Source organism: Petromyzon marinus, chromosome 63 (assembly GCF_048934315.1).
Source record: "Petromyzon marinus isolate PM22_M1 ecotype Great Lakes invasive population chromosome 63, UKy_Petmar_22M1.pri1.0, whole genome shotgun sequence".
Lineage (NCBI taxonomy): Eukaryota > Metazoa > Chordata > Hyperoartia > Petromyzontiformes > Petromyzontidae > Petromyzon > Petromyzon marinus.
In genome coordinates this window covers 7,869,484-7,886,945 of record NC_133729.1, presented here as the reverse complement: position 1 = coordinate 7,886,945, position 17,462 = coordinate 7,869,484, and the positions used below count along the sequence as shown (strand labels likewise).

At 56.0% G+C, this 17,462-nt stretch overlaps 1 protein-coding gene across 2 annotated transcripts; it reads right to left on the bottom strand.

The window, feature by feature from the left end:
* Window positions 1-469: 469 nt before the first annotated feature.
* ASTE1 (asteroid structure-specific endonuclease 1) lies at window positions 470-17,131 on the bottom strand. 2 transcript variants are annotated; one of them, XM_032977458.2, is made up of 11 exons: window positions 16,929-17,131; window positions 13,185-13,364; window positions 12,900-13,064; window positions 11,454-12,084; window positions 7,864-7,987; window positions 6,562-6,710; window positions 5,165-5,449; window positions 4,463-4,726; window positions 3,708-3,924; window positions 3,152-3,317; window positions 470-1,413 (listed from the first exon to the last, which is right to left on the bottom strand). In XM_032977458.2, exons 2-11 carry the CDS (start codon window positions 13,343-13,345, stop codon window positions 1,116-1,118), a joined length of 2,460 nt encoding a protein of 819 aa, XP_032833349.2. In that variant the 5' UTR covers window positions 13,346-13,364; window positions 16,929-17,131; the 3' UTR covers window positions 470-1,115. The 2 variants fall into 2 exon arrangements, with proteins under 2 accessions (XP_032833349.2, XP_075910052.1); XM_076053937.1 differs by having other exon boundaries at window positions 13,185-13,360.
* Between the last annotated feature and the right edge of the window lie 331 nt (window positions 17,132-17,462).

Here is a 17,462-nt window from a genome sequence, read left to right as displayed (position 1 = left end):
GTGAGTGGAGTTTGTATGATCTCCCCCTGTTCTACAGAGTGAGTGGAGTTTGTATGATCTCCCCTTGTTCTACAGAGTGAGTGGAGTTTGTCTGATCTCCCACTGTTCCACACAGTGAGTGGAGTTTGTATGATCTTCCCCTGTTATACAGAGTGAGTGAGTGGAGTTTGCGTGTTCTCCCTCCCCCTCTTATGCAGAGTGTGAGTGGAGTTTTTATGATCTCTCCCTGTTCTACAGAGTAAGTGAGTGGAGTTTGTATCATCTCCCCCTGTTCTAAAGTGCGAGTGAGTGGAGTTTGTATGATCTCCTCCTGTTGTACAGAGTGAGTGGAGTTTGTATGATCTCCCCCTGTTCTACAGAGTGAGTGAGTGGAGTTTTCGTGATCTCCCCCTGCTCTGCAAAGAGTGGTCTCCAGGTTTTGCCAATTTCCTCCCACAACGAAAAAAAAAAATCACAAACATCATCAATCTCGGTTCGAAGTTGCAAAAATATAATTTTAAAAAATTACCCACAAATCACTTCGCATAGCAATCACCGGCCACGACTGGCTGCAAGTGAACGTCGGAGCCAGGTGCAAGATCACCTTGGGCTGCACAGGGACAGCTGCCTATAGGGAGCCTGTTGTTACACCCACTCATTCAATCACTCACCCACCAACCCACCCACTCATTCATTGACTCACCCACCCACACATTGATCCACCCACAAATTAATTATTTCACTCACCCACACATTCAATAGCTCACCCACCAACCCACCCACACATTCCATGAATTCCCCCACCCACAAATTCGACCACTCAACCACCAACGAACCAACCCACCGACACATACATTTACTCACCCACACATTAATACACTTACACATTCACTCACCCACACAACCACTCACCCACCAACCCACACATTCATTCCTCCACCCACACAATCACACACTCACCCACCCACACAATCACGCACTCACTAACCCACACATTCATTCCCCCACCCACACAATCACGCACTCACCCACCCACACATTCGTTCCATCACTCAACAACCACAACAACTACCGGTTCACCCCTAAGTGGCGGTAACGTCACCACGGCGCTTGTGCCAGGCTACGTGCACTTCCAATCACTCGCCCACACCCACACATCCCAGCGCCGCAAATCGATTTCCGTTCATCCGAGCGTCCGTCTCTTTAACCGCCCGCGGCGCCGGGCGTCTCTTCGGACGCCCCCCTTTCTGCTGCCGCCCCTGAGCGGGGGGCCCCGGTGCGGAGGGCTCCGGTGCGAGGACCCCTGCGAGGGCCCCCGTGAGGACACCGTGGAGGGCTAGGGCGTCCTCGGAGCCCGCGAGGATGCCCGTCGGGGTGAGGGTGCCGGAGCTGAGCAAGTCGGAGACGGCGTGGACGAGCGGGCCGTGATAGAGCCTGCGGACCGCACACGGCACACGCGGCAGCCAGGCTCTGTCTACTGCTGGGGTACTTAGGCTCACACAGAGACCCATAGACTCACACAGAGACCCATAGACTCACACAGAGACCCATAGACTCACCACAAAGAAACCCATAGACTCACCACACAGAGACCTATAGACTCACACAGAGACCCATAGGCTCACACAGAGACCCATAGACTCAAACAGAGACCCATAGACTCACACAGACCCATAGACTCACTCACACAGAGAGCCATAGACTCATCAGACAAAGACCCATAGACTCACCATACAGAGACCCATAGGCTCACACAGACCCATAGACTCACAAAGAGACCCATAGACTCACTCACACAGAGACCCATAGACTCACATAGACCCATAGACTCACACAGAGACCCATAGACTCACTCACACAGAGACCCACAGACTCATACTCTTTGGTTATTTCGGTAAAGTCACGTAGTTAGAAATAAAATAAAATTAACCACGACTTTTTTTTCCTGATTACGACCGCTTGTCTTGCGATTGAAACGTCGTGATTTGTTTTATTTTATTTTTCTACCCACGTGATAACTTTACCAAAAGAAACAAAGAGTGTGGATTCCTGCAGTTACGAAAACTTTAAATCAAGATTGACCCACAGACTCATCACACAGAGATCCATAGACTCACCACACAGAAACCAATAGGCTCATAGAATCACACAGATACCTATAGACTTACCACACAGTGACCCATAGACTCACTACACAGAGATCCATAGACTCACACAGAGACCCATAGACTTACCACACAGTGACCCATAGACTCACTACACAGAGACCCATAGACTCACTACACAGACACCCATAGACTCACTACACAGAGACCCATAGACTCACCACACAGTGACCCATAGACTCACTACACAGAGACCCATAGACTCACTACACAGACACCCATAGACTCAGCACACAGACACCCATAGACTCACCACACACATACACCGAAAGACTCACCACACACAGAGACACCCATAGACTCAGCACACACAGTCACCCATAAACTCACCACACAAACACCCATAGACTCACCACACACAGACACCCATAGACTCACCACACACAGACACCCATAGACTCACCACACACACAGACACCCGTAGACTCACCACACACAGACACCCATAGACTCACCACACACACAGACACCCATAGACTCACCACACACACAGACACCCATAGACTCACCACACACACAGACACCCATAGACTCACCACACACACAGACACCCATAGACTCACTACACAGAGACCCATAGACTCACCACACAGTGACCCATAGACTCACTACACAGACACCCATAGACTCAGCACACAGACACCCATAGACTCACCACACACAGACACCCAAAGACTCAGCACACACAGACACCCATAGACTCACCACACACAGACACCCATAGACTCACCACACCCAGACACCCGTAGACTCAGCACACACAGACACCCATAGACTCACCACACACAGACACCCATAGACTCACCACACACACAGACACCCATAGACTCACCACACACACAGAGACACCCATAGACTCACCACACACACAGAGACACCCATAGAACTCAGCACACACACAGAGACACCCATAGACTCACCACACGGGGGTGTGGGTGGTGTCGGTAGGGGTGGGACAACTCTACAACGACCACGAGTAATCCAACGTGCAAGGGGCGGGCACCAACCTGCTGAGCTCCGGCTCGGGCAGGGGAAGCATGAGGGCCTGGTTGAGGCAGAGCGCGGCGTGCAGACAGCTCTGCCAGCACGCCAGCGCGTGGGCCGTGCGCAGGGCGACGCGCGCCAGCGGGCAGGGCAGGCTCACCGTGGCCAGCACGGCCCGCGTCGCCTCGCCTGCTCAGCAGCGACACCAGGGGGGAGGGGGGCTCGTCACGACATTCACTCGCAAGCTCAGGAACTCGCTTACCCACCCGCTCGGCCACTCACCCACGCACTCATCCACTCACCCACTCGCGCATCTACCCACCCAACTTACCTAGCCACCTACTCACCAACCCATCAACCCATGCACTCACCCACCCGATCACCCGCTCACCAACCCATCCACCGACCCACTCACCCACCCACCCGCCCATCCACCCGCTCGCCCGCTCGCCCACTCACCCACCCACTCACCCGCTCGCCCACCCGCCCGCCCGCCCACCCGCCCGCCCACCCGCCCGCCCGCCCACCCGCCCGCCCGCCCGCCCGCTCGCCCGCCCACCCATCCACCCATCCACCCACCGCCGAGGTGCCCACACACGAGGTGTATGAGCAGCGCCTGAGCGACGTGTTTGGCCGCCCGCCCGTGCCCTCGTGCAGCGCTGTCCTCGGGGTCGGGCTCCATCCACTGCTGGATGGACGCGACGGCGAGCCGCAGAGTGGGGGGCACGCGCTCCAGGGCCCCCCGCTCCACACCCAGAGCCCTCAGCAGGAAGGAGAGACGCTCCGAGTGGGGGGTCTGAAGGCGAAAAACAAAGACAAAGGTCCCCCGTGTAGCCCCCACGTGGCCTGTGGGGCAAGTGCCGTTAGCGAGCGGCAACGCGAGGCGCGGTGAGGCCAGCGCCACGGCACCCGGCCGCCTTTGTCTCCCCAGCACTCGTGTCTACATGCTGCATGAGATGCTTCTTTTATGGCTGAGTCGACCTAGGGGTGGCCCAGGTCCGGTTCAGGTATTCATCACTCGTGCTCGTTGTGAGAGCGGGAATCGAACTCGGGGTCACTCGGTTCATGGGGGTGGAAGGGGGGGTCTCAAGTGGGGGGGGGTCTCACGTGGGGGGGGGGTCTCACGTGGGGGGGGTCTCACGTGGTGGGGGGGGGGTTTCACGTGGTGGGGGGGGGTTTCACGTGGTGGGGGGGGGTCTCACGTGGGGTGGAGGGGGGGGTCTCAAGTGGGAGGGGGTCACGTGGGGTGGAGGGGGGGGTCTCACGTGGGGTGGAGGGGGGGGGGGTCTCAAGTGGGGGGAGGGTCACGTGGTGTGGAGGAGGGGGGGTCTCACGTGGGGCACGGTGTGAATGGAGAGCCGCGGTGCCCCCAGGCGGCGAGGGGGCAGCGTTTCCACGGCGAAGCGGCGCAGCGAGCGCCCGTCCCGGTCGAACTCCGTGACCTGGACGGGAGTCGAACTCGGCTTCGGTTCCTCCTCCTCCTCCTCCTCGTCCCCCTCCTCGCCGCCGGGGGCCGGGGCCAGCAGCAGGCCGTACGTCACGCGACGCACGCGCAGGGAGGCGCCGCGGTGTGCGCTTGCCAGCGACTCATCCTCCACCTGTGGTGGCGGTGGTGGCGAGGGTCTTAACCGCATTGTATACGGACCAACCAGGGTTGGTTAACCCGCTCAAGCATTCATCCACTCGCACTCACTCCACTCACCCACCTACCTACCCACCCAACCAACCACTCGCTTCCTTACTCACTCACTCACTCACCCACCCGCTCACTTGCTCACTCACCCACCCACCCGCTCGCTCGCTGGCTCGCCCACCCGCCCACTCACCCACTTACCTACCCATCAACTCGCACGCCCGGTCCGTCGCTCACTCGCTCACTCACCCACCTACCCATCCACCCAACCCTCACAAACCTCTCGCTCACCCACCCACCCACCTACCCACTTACCCACCTGCTCATTCACTCATTCAGTGACTCACCCACCTATCAACTCACAAACCCGCACACCCGCTCACCCGCTCACCCGCCTGCTCACCTGCACGCGCATGAACACGCATCTCTGGGTGTAGGCGTCCACGATGGCCGGGCAGAGACGGCCATTCTGCAACGCTGCGTCCACCCAGGCCGGCAGGGACGGAGCCGCACCGTCACTCGCCGGCCACCGCGGCCGTGGTGGTGGTGGTGCCGCTGGTGGGGTTGGTTGTTGTGGTTGCAGTGGTAGTGTTGGTGGTTGTGGTGGCGGTTCTGCTGGGAGGTTGTGTTCGGGTCCTGACAGCAATTCCTCAAATCGCTGGAGATCAACGTCACCGTCGGAATAGTCCTGTGACAGGAGAGAGTCCGCGTCGCCAAAACACACCGTCGTGAGCAACACTCGATCCACTGCTGGACCAAGGCCTCTCCCGGCCGTCGCCAATCTCTCAGGGCGAACCCCGCGACGACGTGACGATCCACCCAGCACCGGCCTCCCCTACTCCACCCCGCGCGCTCATTCAACCGTCGCTCCATCTCCCCCCGGGAGGACGTCCTCCCTCTCGGCACGCGTTCCGCTCCTTGGCTTTCGCTCCGTTTATCATTCCTGACCGTCAAAGCCATCACCGTGCCACCATCGGTAACGCACTGTCCCCCCCCCGCCCGCCCGCCCATCCACTGGTGGATGAAGGAGGCCTCCCCAATTGCCGTGTTGATCACGGTAGTTGCTTGACCGTACTTCATCAGGCTGGTCAGCGCGGGCCATTGACTGCGGTGGGTGGAGAGGGCCTTCGACCGGGTTCAGGTATCACCCGCCACCGATGTTAGCCGTGGCCGGGAATCGAACTCAGGTCGCCGGGTTCGTAGCGCGGTGTGACTGACCGAAGGCGCCACACGTTGGCGAGATGTTAATTACCTCGCCTGATATACAGGAGGTTGTGGGCTCGATCCTGACCCTGACGCCTGCTGCTGCTGTATATTTGGGAGTTTGCGTGTCTCTCTCATCATCATCATCACGGTGGCTAGGAGATGTTAACTACCTCACCTGGTACACAGGAGGTCGTGAGTTCGATCCCGACCCTGACGACCCCTGCTGCTGCTGTATATTTGGGAGTTTGCGTGTCTCTCTCGCCGTGGTCGCGTGGATTTTTCTCCGGGTCCTCCGGTTTTCCCTCCACGTTTAGAATCGACGTCACCGCGCGTTTAGAGTATTTGGCTGCTGCTGCTGTACATTTCCACGTGACGACGATGATGATGATGATAAGCCACTTCGTTGAGGTATCATTTGTGGCCAGGTCACTTTTGAAAACGAGCTACATAGCTCAGCGGGCACTTACCTGTTCAAATAAAAAAACTGTTTAGTTTTAGTTTAAGGCGAATATGGCGGGCGGAGGGAGAAGTTCACGGTTGACAGCAACCGCGGTAGTAGCTACAGAAGAGTGACAAGGAGGTGGGGGCCGTCACCTGCGCGAGGAGCTCGTAGTTGCGCTTGACCGCCGCTCGGTCGCCCGCCTTGGCGCCGGCGACGATCGTCGCCAGCGCCTCCTCCGCGCTCGCAAACTCCGCCAGCCAATCGAGCGCGGCCGCCACCCTCCCTGCCGCCACGCCCCTTCCTGTAGAGACCACGCCCACTTCCGGTTAGAGCCACGACCCCCTGCCACCCCCCCCACACCCCATTGCACGGGTCAGGTTATGCGATTGGCAAAAAGCCGCGATCCGCAAACTCAAGAGGAAGGTAGGGCTCAAGGTTGAGCAGCAGGAAGGAGAAGCGCCGGGGAGGAAGGGGAGGAGGAGGGTGAGGAGTGAAAGGGGCACCACGGTCACGTGATGTCAACTACCTCGCCTGGTACGCAGGAGGTCGTGGGTTGGATCGCGACCCGTACGCCTGCTGCTGCTGCTGCTGTATATTTGGAGTTTGCGGGTCTCTCACCCCGCGTTTTTCGTCCTCCACGTTTTTCGTCCTCCACGTTTAGAATCGACGAGTGTTTGGAGTATTTGGCTGCTCTAAAATGTCCACGTGATCATAAGCCACTTCGTTGAACTTTCATTTGTGATGGCCAGGTCGCTTCTCAAAAGAGAGCTATAACTCAGCGGATCTTTGCTGATAAGTTTTTTTTTTTAAATAGTTTTAATAGTTTGATGTCGGGGGATGAGTGGAGTGGGTGATGAGAGCTGGTGGGGAGGGGAAGTAGGGAAGGAGCGAGGCAGAGCGGCGTCTGCTTTCACAGTGGGTGGCGACGGGGAGAGGGGAGGGGTTTATAGTGGGGGTGGTCACACACAGAAGCCACGTGGTTTACTGAAGGCTTGAGCTGGTTTAGAGATCTATAGATGAGAGGGGAAGGGTTCAGAGTGAGGGTGGTCACACACAGAAGCCACGTGGTTTACTGGAGGCTTTAGCTGATTTAGAGAGAGATCTAGAAATGAGAGGGGAGGGGTTTATAGTGGGGGTGGTCACACACAGAAGCCACGTGGTTTACTGAAGGCTTGAGCTGGTTTAGAGATCTCAAGATGAGAGGGGAGGGGTTCAGAGTGAGGGTGGACACACAAAGAAGCCACGTGATTTACTGAACGCTTGAGCTGGTTTAGAGAGATCTCAAGATGAGAGGAGAGGGGTTCAGAGTGAGGGTGGACACACAAAGAAGCCACGTGATTTACTGAACGCTTGAGCTGGTTTAGAGAGATCTCAAGATGAGAGGGGAGGGGTTCAGAGTGAGGGTGGACACACAAAGAAGCCACGTGATTTGAGGTCGAGAGAGTGGGGGGCACCTGTGCAGGCTTTGCTCTTGAGGCCCCGGACGGACACTGGGTCTGTGTGGTCGTTCCCCGCCAGCAGTGGCACCAGCGGCAGCAGCGACGGGTGGAGATCGGAGAACGCGGCACGGAGACGCTCCTGCGGATCACGTGCCGCGTGCACACGCACGTCACACACACACACGAACGTCACATACACACACACACGTCACATACACACACGAACGTCACACACACACACGCACGTCACATACACACACGCACGTCACATACACACACGCACGTCACATACACACACGAACGTCACATACACACACGAACGTCACATACACACACACACGTCACATACACACACGAACGTCACATACACACACACACGTCACATACACACACACACGCACGTCACATACACACACGCACGTCACATACACACACACACGCACGTCACATACACACACGCACGTCACATACACACACACACGTCACATACACACACACACGCACGTCACATACACACACACACGTCACATACACACACACACACACGTCACATACACACACACACGCACGTCACATACACACACGCACGTCACATACACACACACACGCACGTCACATACACACACGCACGTCACATACACACACGCACGTCACATACACACACACACGTCACATACACACACACACGCACGTCACATACACACACGCACGTCACATACACACGCACGTCACATACACACACGCACGTCACATACACACACGAACGTCACATACACACACGAACGTCACATACACACACGAACGTCACATACACACACGAACGTCACATACACACACACACGCACGTCACATACACACACGCACGTCACATACACACACGAACGTCACATACACACACGAACGTCACATACACACACGAACGTCACATGCACACACGAACGTCACATACACACACGCACGTCACATACACACACGCACGTCACATACACACACGCACGTCACATACACACACGCACGTCACATACACACACACACGAACGTCACATACACACACGCACGTCACATACACACACGAACGTCACATACACACACGAACGTCACATACACACACGCACGTCACACACACACACGAACGTCACATACACACACGCACGTCACATACACACACGCACGTCACATACACACACGAACGTCACATACACACACGAACGTCACATACACACACGCACGTCACATACACACACACACGCACGTCACATACACACACGCACGTCACATACACACACGAACGTCACATACACACACGCACGTCACATACACACACGCACGTCACATACACACACGCACGTCACATACACACACACACGAACGTCACATACACACACGCACGTCACATACACACACGCACGTCACATACACACACGCACGTCACATACACACACGAACGTCACATACACACACGCACGTCACATACACACACACACGAACGTCACATACACACACGCACGTCACATACACACACGCACGTCACATACACACACACACGTCACATACACACACGCACGTCACATACACACACGAACGTCACATACACACACGAACGTCACATACACACACGAACGTCACATACACACACGCACGTCACATACACACACGCACGTCACATACACACACGAACGTCACATACACACACGCACGTCACATACACACACGAACGTCACATACACACACGCACGTCACATACACACACGCACGTCACATACACACACGAACGTCACATACACACACGAACGTCACATACACACACGAACGTCACACACACACACGAACGTCACACACACACACGAACGTCACACACACACACGAACGTCACACACACACACGCACGTCACATACACACACGAACGTCACATACACACACGAACGTCACATACACACACACACGCACGTCACATACACACACGAACGTCACGTACACACACGAACGTCACATACACACACGCACGTCACATACACACACGAACGTCACATACACACACGAACGTCACACACACACACGAACGTCACATACACACACGAACGTCACATACACACACGCACGTCACATACACACACGCACGTCACATACACACACGAACGTCACATACACACACGCACGTCACATACACACACGCACGTCACATACACACACGAACGTCACATACACACACGCACGTCACATACACACACGAACGTCACATACACACACGCACGTCACATACACACATGAACGTCACATACACACACGCACGTCACATACACACACGCACGTCACATACACACACGCACGTCACATACACACACGAACGTCACATACACACACGCACGTCACATACACACACGCACGTCACATACACACACGAACGTCACATACACACACGAACGTCACATACACACACGCACGTCACATACACACACGCACGTCACATACACACACGAACGTCACATACACACACGCACATCCGCCCTGGCCACGTAACGGCCCGCACACCGCTGCAGTGTTTGTGTTTACTCTTGATAATTATTGTTCTGTTTGGTTACACAGGAAAGATTTTTTCTTTCTCAGGAGGGTCCTGACAAATTTGCGCATTAGGGGGGGGGGCGAGGGCGATGTTCCTGCTGCTGTTCAAATAAACCCACCATTAAAATTATAGACTGATCATTTCTTTGTCAGTGGGCAAACGTACACAATCAGCAGGGGATCAAATACTTTTTTTTCCCTCACTGTAATATGTTTGGAGTTTGTGGTGTCTCTCTCCACGCGATGGCATGGATTTTTCTCCGGGTCCTCCGGTTTTTGCCCACCACATTTAGAATCAGCATCACGCGTTTAGGGTATTTGGCTGCGATTAATTTCCACGTGATAAGTCACGTGATAAGCCACGTGATAAGCCACTTTGTTGCGCTGTCATTTGTGGCCAGGCCGCTTCTGACAAAAAGAGCTCTACAGCTAAGTGGGCCTTACCTGGTAGAATAAATGTAGAATAAATGTAGAATAAAAGTAGTTCAATAGTTTTATAGACAGCAGGAGTGAGCCTATCGCTCTCTCAGCTCGCCGGAATACCTCGTCTGTCAGCCAGGGTTTCTGGGGAGGTCCGGACTGCGTACCCAATGCAGCCAGTCCTCAACCTCGCCCATTTCCCCTCGGCATCAGGAGGGGAGCACGATGCTAACCCCATATGCAAGCGATGATTCAATTCTCGCTTGCAGCTTTGATCGGCTAGCTGAGACCAGGCCACTGTGGGTTCGAATGGGGTCCTAGGTGGACGCCCACCTAGGACCCCCACCACCGCAGTGGAAGAATGGCAGGCGCATCTTACAGATGGCAAGCCGATGGTCAGTGGCCAGATCAGGCACCACGGTAGGTCCTGGTGTCAAGGACACGGGCCCGCAACCGCTGTTCAGCCACCGTATAGTCCAGCAGATCTTATTGCCTGCACCCAGCATGTGCCACAAACAATGAGAGCCACACACACCGTACACGCAACTCAAGTTGCGTCTCCACTTCTCACTGGGCCCATCAGCACAGGCACAACCGATCATCTCCACGCCGCGTAGATCCACACCTGTCGGAACAAACGAACGGGCAGGAATGCACGGCACGGCTGCTCTTGCTGCTGCTGTTGCTGCTGCTGCTCCTGATGCTGCTGCTGCTCCTGATGCTGCTGCTGCTCCTGATGCTGCTGCTGCTCCTGATGCTGCTGCTGTTGCTGCTGCTGCTCCTGATGCTGCTGCTGTTGCTGCTCCGCCTGCTGCTGTTGTTGCTGCAGCAGCTGCTCTGCCTGCTTTTGTTGCTCCACCTGCTGCAGCTGCAGCTGCTGCTGCTGCTGCCTTGTCCGCTGATGCTTCTGGCGCTTCTGGTGCTTTTGCTTCTTCCCTTGTCGTTCCTGCTGCTTCCCTTGCTGCCTCTCCTCCTCCTTCTCATCGTCCGCCGCCCTCTCCTCCTTCTTCTCCCCCTCCTCCTCCTCCTCCAAGGGCAGCGGCTGGCGCCAGTCCAGGTGCTGCAGGTGCAGGAAGCCCGAGGGCAGCGGCGCCAGGTAGAAGTCGCTGTCGGCGCTGAGCAGGGGGCAGCACAGGCGGCGGGCGAGGGCGCCGGCGGGCCGGTCGGCCTCGGCAAGGCACACGACGCAGGGCACCGCGCACGCGCGCACGGCTTGCTCAAACACCTCCCTCAGCAGCAGCGGCACCGCCTCGCCACTGGGGACCACCACGGGGAGTGGGCCGGAGAAGGAGGGGTGGGGGGAGCAGGAGGGGAGGGGGGAAGAGGAGAAAAGGCGAGAGGGGGTAAATGGCTATGGCACGGGCGAGAGAAGAGATGGGCTGATGTGTGAGTGGGTGGGTGAGTGGCACGCGCGATGGGCTGATGTGTGAGTGGGTGGGTGAGTGGGTGGGTGAGTGGCACGGGCGAGAGAAGAGATGGACTGATGTTTGAGTGGGTGGGTGAGTGGGTGGGTGAGTGGCACGCGCGATGGGCTGATGTGTGAGTGGGTGGGTGAGTGGCACGGGCGAGAGAAGAGATGGGCTGATGTGTGAGTGGGTGGGTGAGTGGCACGGGCGAGAGAAGAGATGGGTTGATGTGCGAGTGTTTGGGTGAGTGGCACGGGCTAGCGAAGAGATGGGCTAATGTGGTACAAGAGGATCTGGAGCTGAGTGGACCTCTGTGGAGGAGGCTCGCGAAGGAAGCTACTGGGTAGTTGGAGGCGGTCGCCCTCCAGTAACAACGAGCGGAGCGCCGGGTAGCTAAAATGCAGCGAGTTGGCACGGTGGGGGGGAGGGCACAGCTGGTGCATGTACCAGTCATCTCAGTCAACCAATGGCACCTGGGCCTGTTCCGTGACCTCCTGTCAGCGAGCCCTCGACACTCCGTGTGGCCTCAAAGTGCACCTGGCCTGGCACGGGCTCCGTGGTGACGTCACCGCCACTTAGTGCTGAATGGCGCCTGTTGTTGTTGTTGTTGTTGTGTGTAAGCGTGCGTGTACGTGCGTGCAGTGTGTGAATGCGCCCGCAGGTACCGGCTCGCCCCTCTCGCTAGGGACAGGGCGTTGGCGATGCGTTCGTGTGCCCGCGTCACGTGGGTCGCCCTCTTCCTGGGCGCCGAGGCCCCGTCCAGCACCATCAGCGGCTCCACGCGGCAGGCGCGCAGCGCGCGCGCCCACGCACGCACCTCCGCCGCCAGCCTGCCGCGGAGACGGGGACAACGTGGCCGCGCCGCTAAGGAGACGCACGGCCCCAGTTTGAACGCGAGTGGCCGACGGCAGTCGGGGCGACCCGGCGCGTGTCCCCCGTGTCTCCCTCACCCCGCGTAGTCGCCCCCGTGTTTCTGGTCGAGCCTCGCTGCGCGGTACAGGTGGTGGCAGAGCGCGTCCCCGTCCACCAGGAGCTGCACGCCGCGGAGCCTCGTGTCCTCGTGGAGATCGGGGCGAGAGTGGATCCACGCGGTGAGGCCTGGCACACCCATCTCACTCCCCCCTCTCTCACTTCCGGAGAGACACGGGGGGGGGGGCAGGGGGGGGAGACACGGGGGGGGGGCACGGGGGGAGGAGACATGGGGAGAGACCGGGGGACACAGGGAGACAAACAGAGGGTGAGACCGTGGGGACATGAGGAGCCGGAGGAGAGACACGGGGAGACAGGGGGACAGGGGGAGAGACACAGGGAGAGACCAGGGGACACGGGGAGACAGGGGGACAGGGGGAGAGACACAGGGAGAGACCAGGGGACACGGGGAGACAGGGGGAGACACAGGGAGACACCAGGGGACATGGGGAGACAGGGGGAGACACAGGGAGAGACCAGGGGACATGGGGAGACAAGGGGAGACACAGGGAGAGACCAGGGGAAATGTGGAGACAGGGGGAGACACAGGGAGAGACCAGGGGACATGGGGAGACAGGGGAAGACACAGGGAGAGACCAGGGGACATGGGGAGACAGGGGGGGACACAGGGAGAGACCAGGGGACATGGGGAGACAGGGGGAGACACAGGGAGAGACCAGGGGACATGGGGAGACAGGGGGAGACACAGGGAGCGACCAGGGGACATGGGGAGACAGGGGCATCTGATAGCTTGAAGGTGAATGCACTACCATACCACCAGCTACCTATTTCCGTAGTATTTGAGTTATAGTGGCACCTGCCCTGCAACATGCACAACTTGTTGCTATAATCTGTAAAGGCTGCGTTCTCCAGCTTCGGCGTGTCTTGAATGCAGCAGCCAGATCACTCGCTGGCACAAGACGATCCGATCCTGGATTCCGGAAGCTCACGCGTGAAGACAACCAATGACCTCCGGTTCCGCAGCATGTGAAGTAACACATTCTCCTGCGGAGGGAGCTGGTAGGAACGTTGGCTTGCTCGGTCAATGGCCAGGGTCAACGGCACCACGTGGTGTATTCCGCAAATGTGCCCCACTGTGAGGGCGGGCACAAGCCGGCATGAGTAGGTGAAACGTTGAGTTTTATAAGGGCACCACGGGGTGACCAGCCCCTCCTCACCCAGCCCCATCCCTCCCACACCCCACCCAGCCCCTCTCCACCCAGCCCCACCCCTCCCATTTTTGAATGCACGACGGACGGACAGACACAATAATCCCGTGTGGGCTGCTGGTTTAGTAACCAGGAGGTTCCTACCAGTAGTATCACCTCTGGCCTGACTGCGCCCACACGGTGTGGCACCGCCGCCGCTCGTCCGATTTATGCACGGCCCGTAGCCAATGATCGGAAACGACAACGCCTCAGGTCTGCTGCTCCTCGTGGTGATCTCGCTGGCGTCGTTCAACCATACCCCTACCCCCCCGCCTAAAGAACGTACGGCGACGGCGATTTTCAGAAGGAGTGGGCCGCTCCGCCCCCCCCCCCCCGCCACATGGAATTCTCAACCCGACTCGCCGCGAGAACGGCAAGAAATTCGTTGAACCACTTCGAGAGATTGCCTTACGATTTATTGGATGCGACACAGCGTGACGAAGCAGCAATGCGCATCAGATATGCTGCTGCGAGCACGATTTTGCGTTTCTTAAATGACTATTTGCATCTCTTAAATGACGATTTGCATCACGCTACATCCCGGGAGAAGCGGAGTTGCCTGCGTGTGTGCGCTTGAGGCCTTGGCAGATCTCATTTGTAAACACCTCGCGCAGATTTTCAACCTCCCACTCCGACGAAGGTGGATTTCCCCACGAGGGTGGCTGCGTGCGGTGCGAAATGAGTTCAACATGCCCCGATGTTTTCCAGCGTCTGTTTATCATTACCAGATAGATCTATTATTGTAGATTTGAAGTTTTCGTGACTGCAATGATCCATGCTCTTTGGTTCTTTCGGTAAAGTCACGTAGGTAAAAATAACAAAAAATATAACCTATCAAATCACGACGTTTCGCAAGCAACACAATCTTCCGTTTGTCCCGCGTGATGACGGAAGCTTGTGTTGCTTCCGAAACGTCGTGATTTGATTAATTTCATCTTTTATTTTTACCTACGTGACTTTACCGAAAGAACCAAAGGGTACGGATCTATTATGTTTGTTTGTTTTCCATCCAGGTGTCCCCCATGTCCATTTTCTGGAGTATTTTTTTTGTTTGAAATTAGTATGGCATATGAGCATGTCATGTTTTGAAGCTAATCCTAGCAGTTCCTTGCCTCGTTCATTCCTTTCTCTGCATCCGTATCTTTGCATGACGTGTTCCCATCTGGTAGTATCCTTCCCAATTATTGCATTCCAGTCTCCCGCAATTACTTCAATATCTTTCCTAGGCAGATCCTTCCATGCGCTTTCCAGCAATTCTTCAATGTCCTCTTCTGCGCGATCTGATGTTGGTGCGTACATTTGGATGACAGACATAGTTAGGGATTGCCCATTAAATCTCGCGACAATTACCCTTGGGCTAACCGAGCTGTATCCCAATAATGCTGCTTTGGCTTTTGTGTTTAACAGGAACCCTATTCCTCTGGTGTGCACTTGATCTTCACCTGACCAGATCAAGGAAGTGATTACCTGGCCAGGTCGTTTTAGAACAATAAGTTAATACCTCAGTGGGCTTTGCCTGGTAGGATATTGATGGTTTAGTGTTGTATTTGTATGCGTTTGGGTAATTTGTTTATTTTTGTTGTACTTTGCACTCCTATCGTGTTTTTGTATTGTTGTTTGCTGTTGTAGACCCAACACTGCCCAAAGACTCAACACTGCCCATAGACCCAACACTGCCCATAGACTCAACACTGCCCATAGACTCAACACTGCCCATAGACTCAACACTGCCCATAGACTCAACACTGCCCATAGACTCAACACTGCTCATAGACTCAACACTGCCCATAGACTCAACACTGCCCATAGACTCAACACTGCCCATAGACTCAACACTACCCATAGACCCAACACTACCCATAGACTCAATAACACTACCCATAGACTCAACACTACCCATAGACCCAACACTACCCATAGACTCAACACTACCTATAGACTCAACACTACCCATAGACTCAACACTACCCATAGACTAACACTGCCCATAAACTAACACTACCCATAGACTCAACCCTGCCCATAGACTAACACTGCCCATAGACTAACACTACCCATAGACTCAACACTGCCCTTAGACTCAACACTGCCCATAGACTCAACACTACCCATAGACTAACACTGCCCATAGACGAAACACTGCCCATAGACTCAACACTGCTCATGGACTCAACACTGCCCATAGACTCAACACTGCCCATAGACTCAACACTGCCCATAGACTAACACTACCCATAGACTCAACACTACCCATAGACCCAACACTACCCATAGACTCAATAACACTACCCATAGACTCAACACTACCCATAGACCCAACACTACCCATAGACTCAACACTACCCATAGACTAACACTGCACATAGACTAACACTACCCATAGACTCAACCCTGCCCATAGACTCAACGCTGCACCTAAGATGAGCACGGTCGGCCACGTACGGTGCGAAAGAAATTCAACGTACGGTACACACACACACTACTGTATACGGTACATACTTCTTCAAGGCAACTTACCTCTCGTTCGCGTTGTTAGGCCAAACGCGCCACTCGCGCCGTGAACGCCGAAAGCTTTAAATAAAAAAATGTCCTTAAAGTTGAAAGTTTATGTGGTTATAGCTCCCGTAAGCTCTTTGAGGGCCGTGCGTGATGACGTCACTTCGTCGGACGCGCCGTGACGTCCCGTCGACAGACGTCACTTCGTCGGACGCGACGTCACTTTGCCGTACTTGACATCGCCGCGTGCGCCGGCGCGCGCGCGGTGACGTCACCGCGCCGACATTTGTAACTTGCGCGGTGACATCACCGCGCCGGTGTTTTACTGTACGCGTCCGTACTGTATTTGTGGGAGCGATGGTGCAGCGGTTAGCGCGCTGCGCTGCGCTACGAAGCCGGCGAACCGAGTTCGATTCCCGCTCACGGCCACCACCGACACCACCAGTGACCATTACCTGAACCGACCCTGGGGCCTCCCCTACTGTCATATCTTGTATTTTGATTTAAAGCTTTCGTGACTGCAGGGATTCATATTCTTGGTTCTTTCGGTAAAGT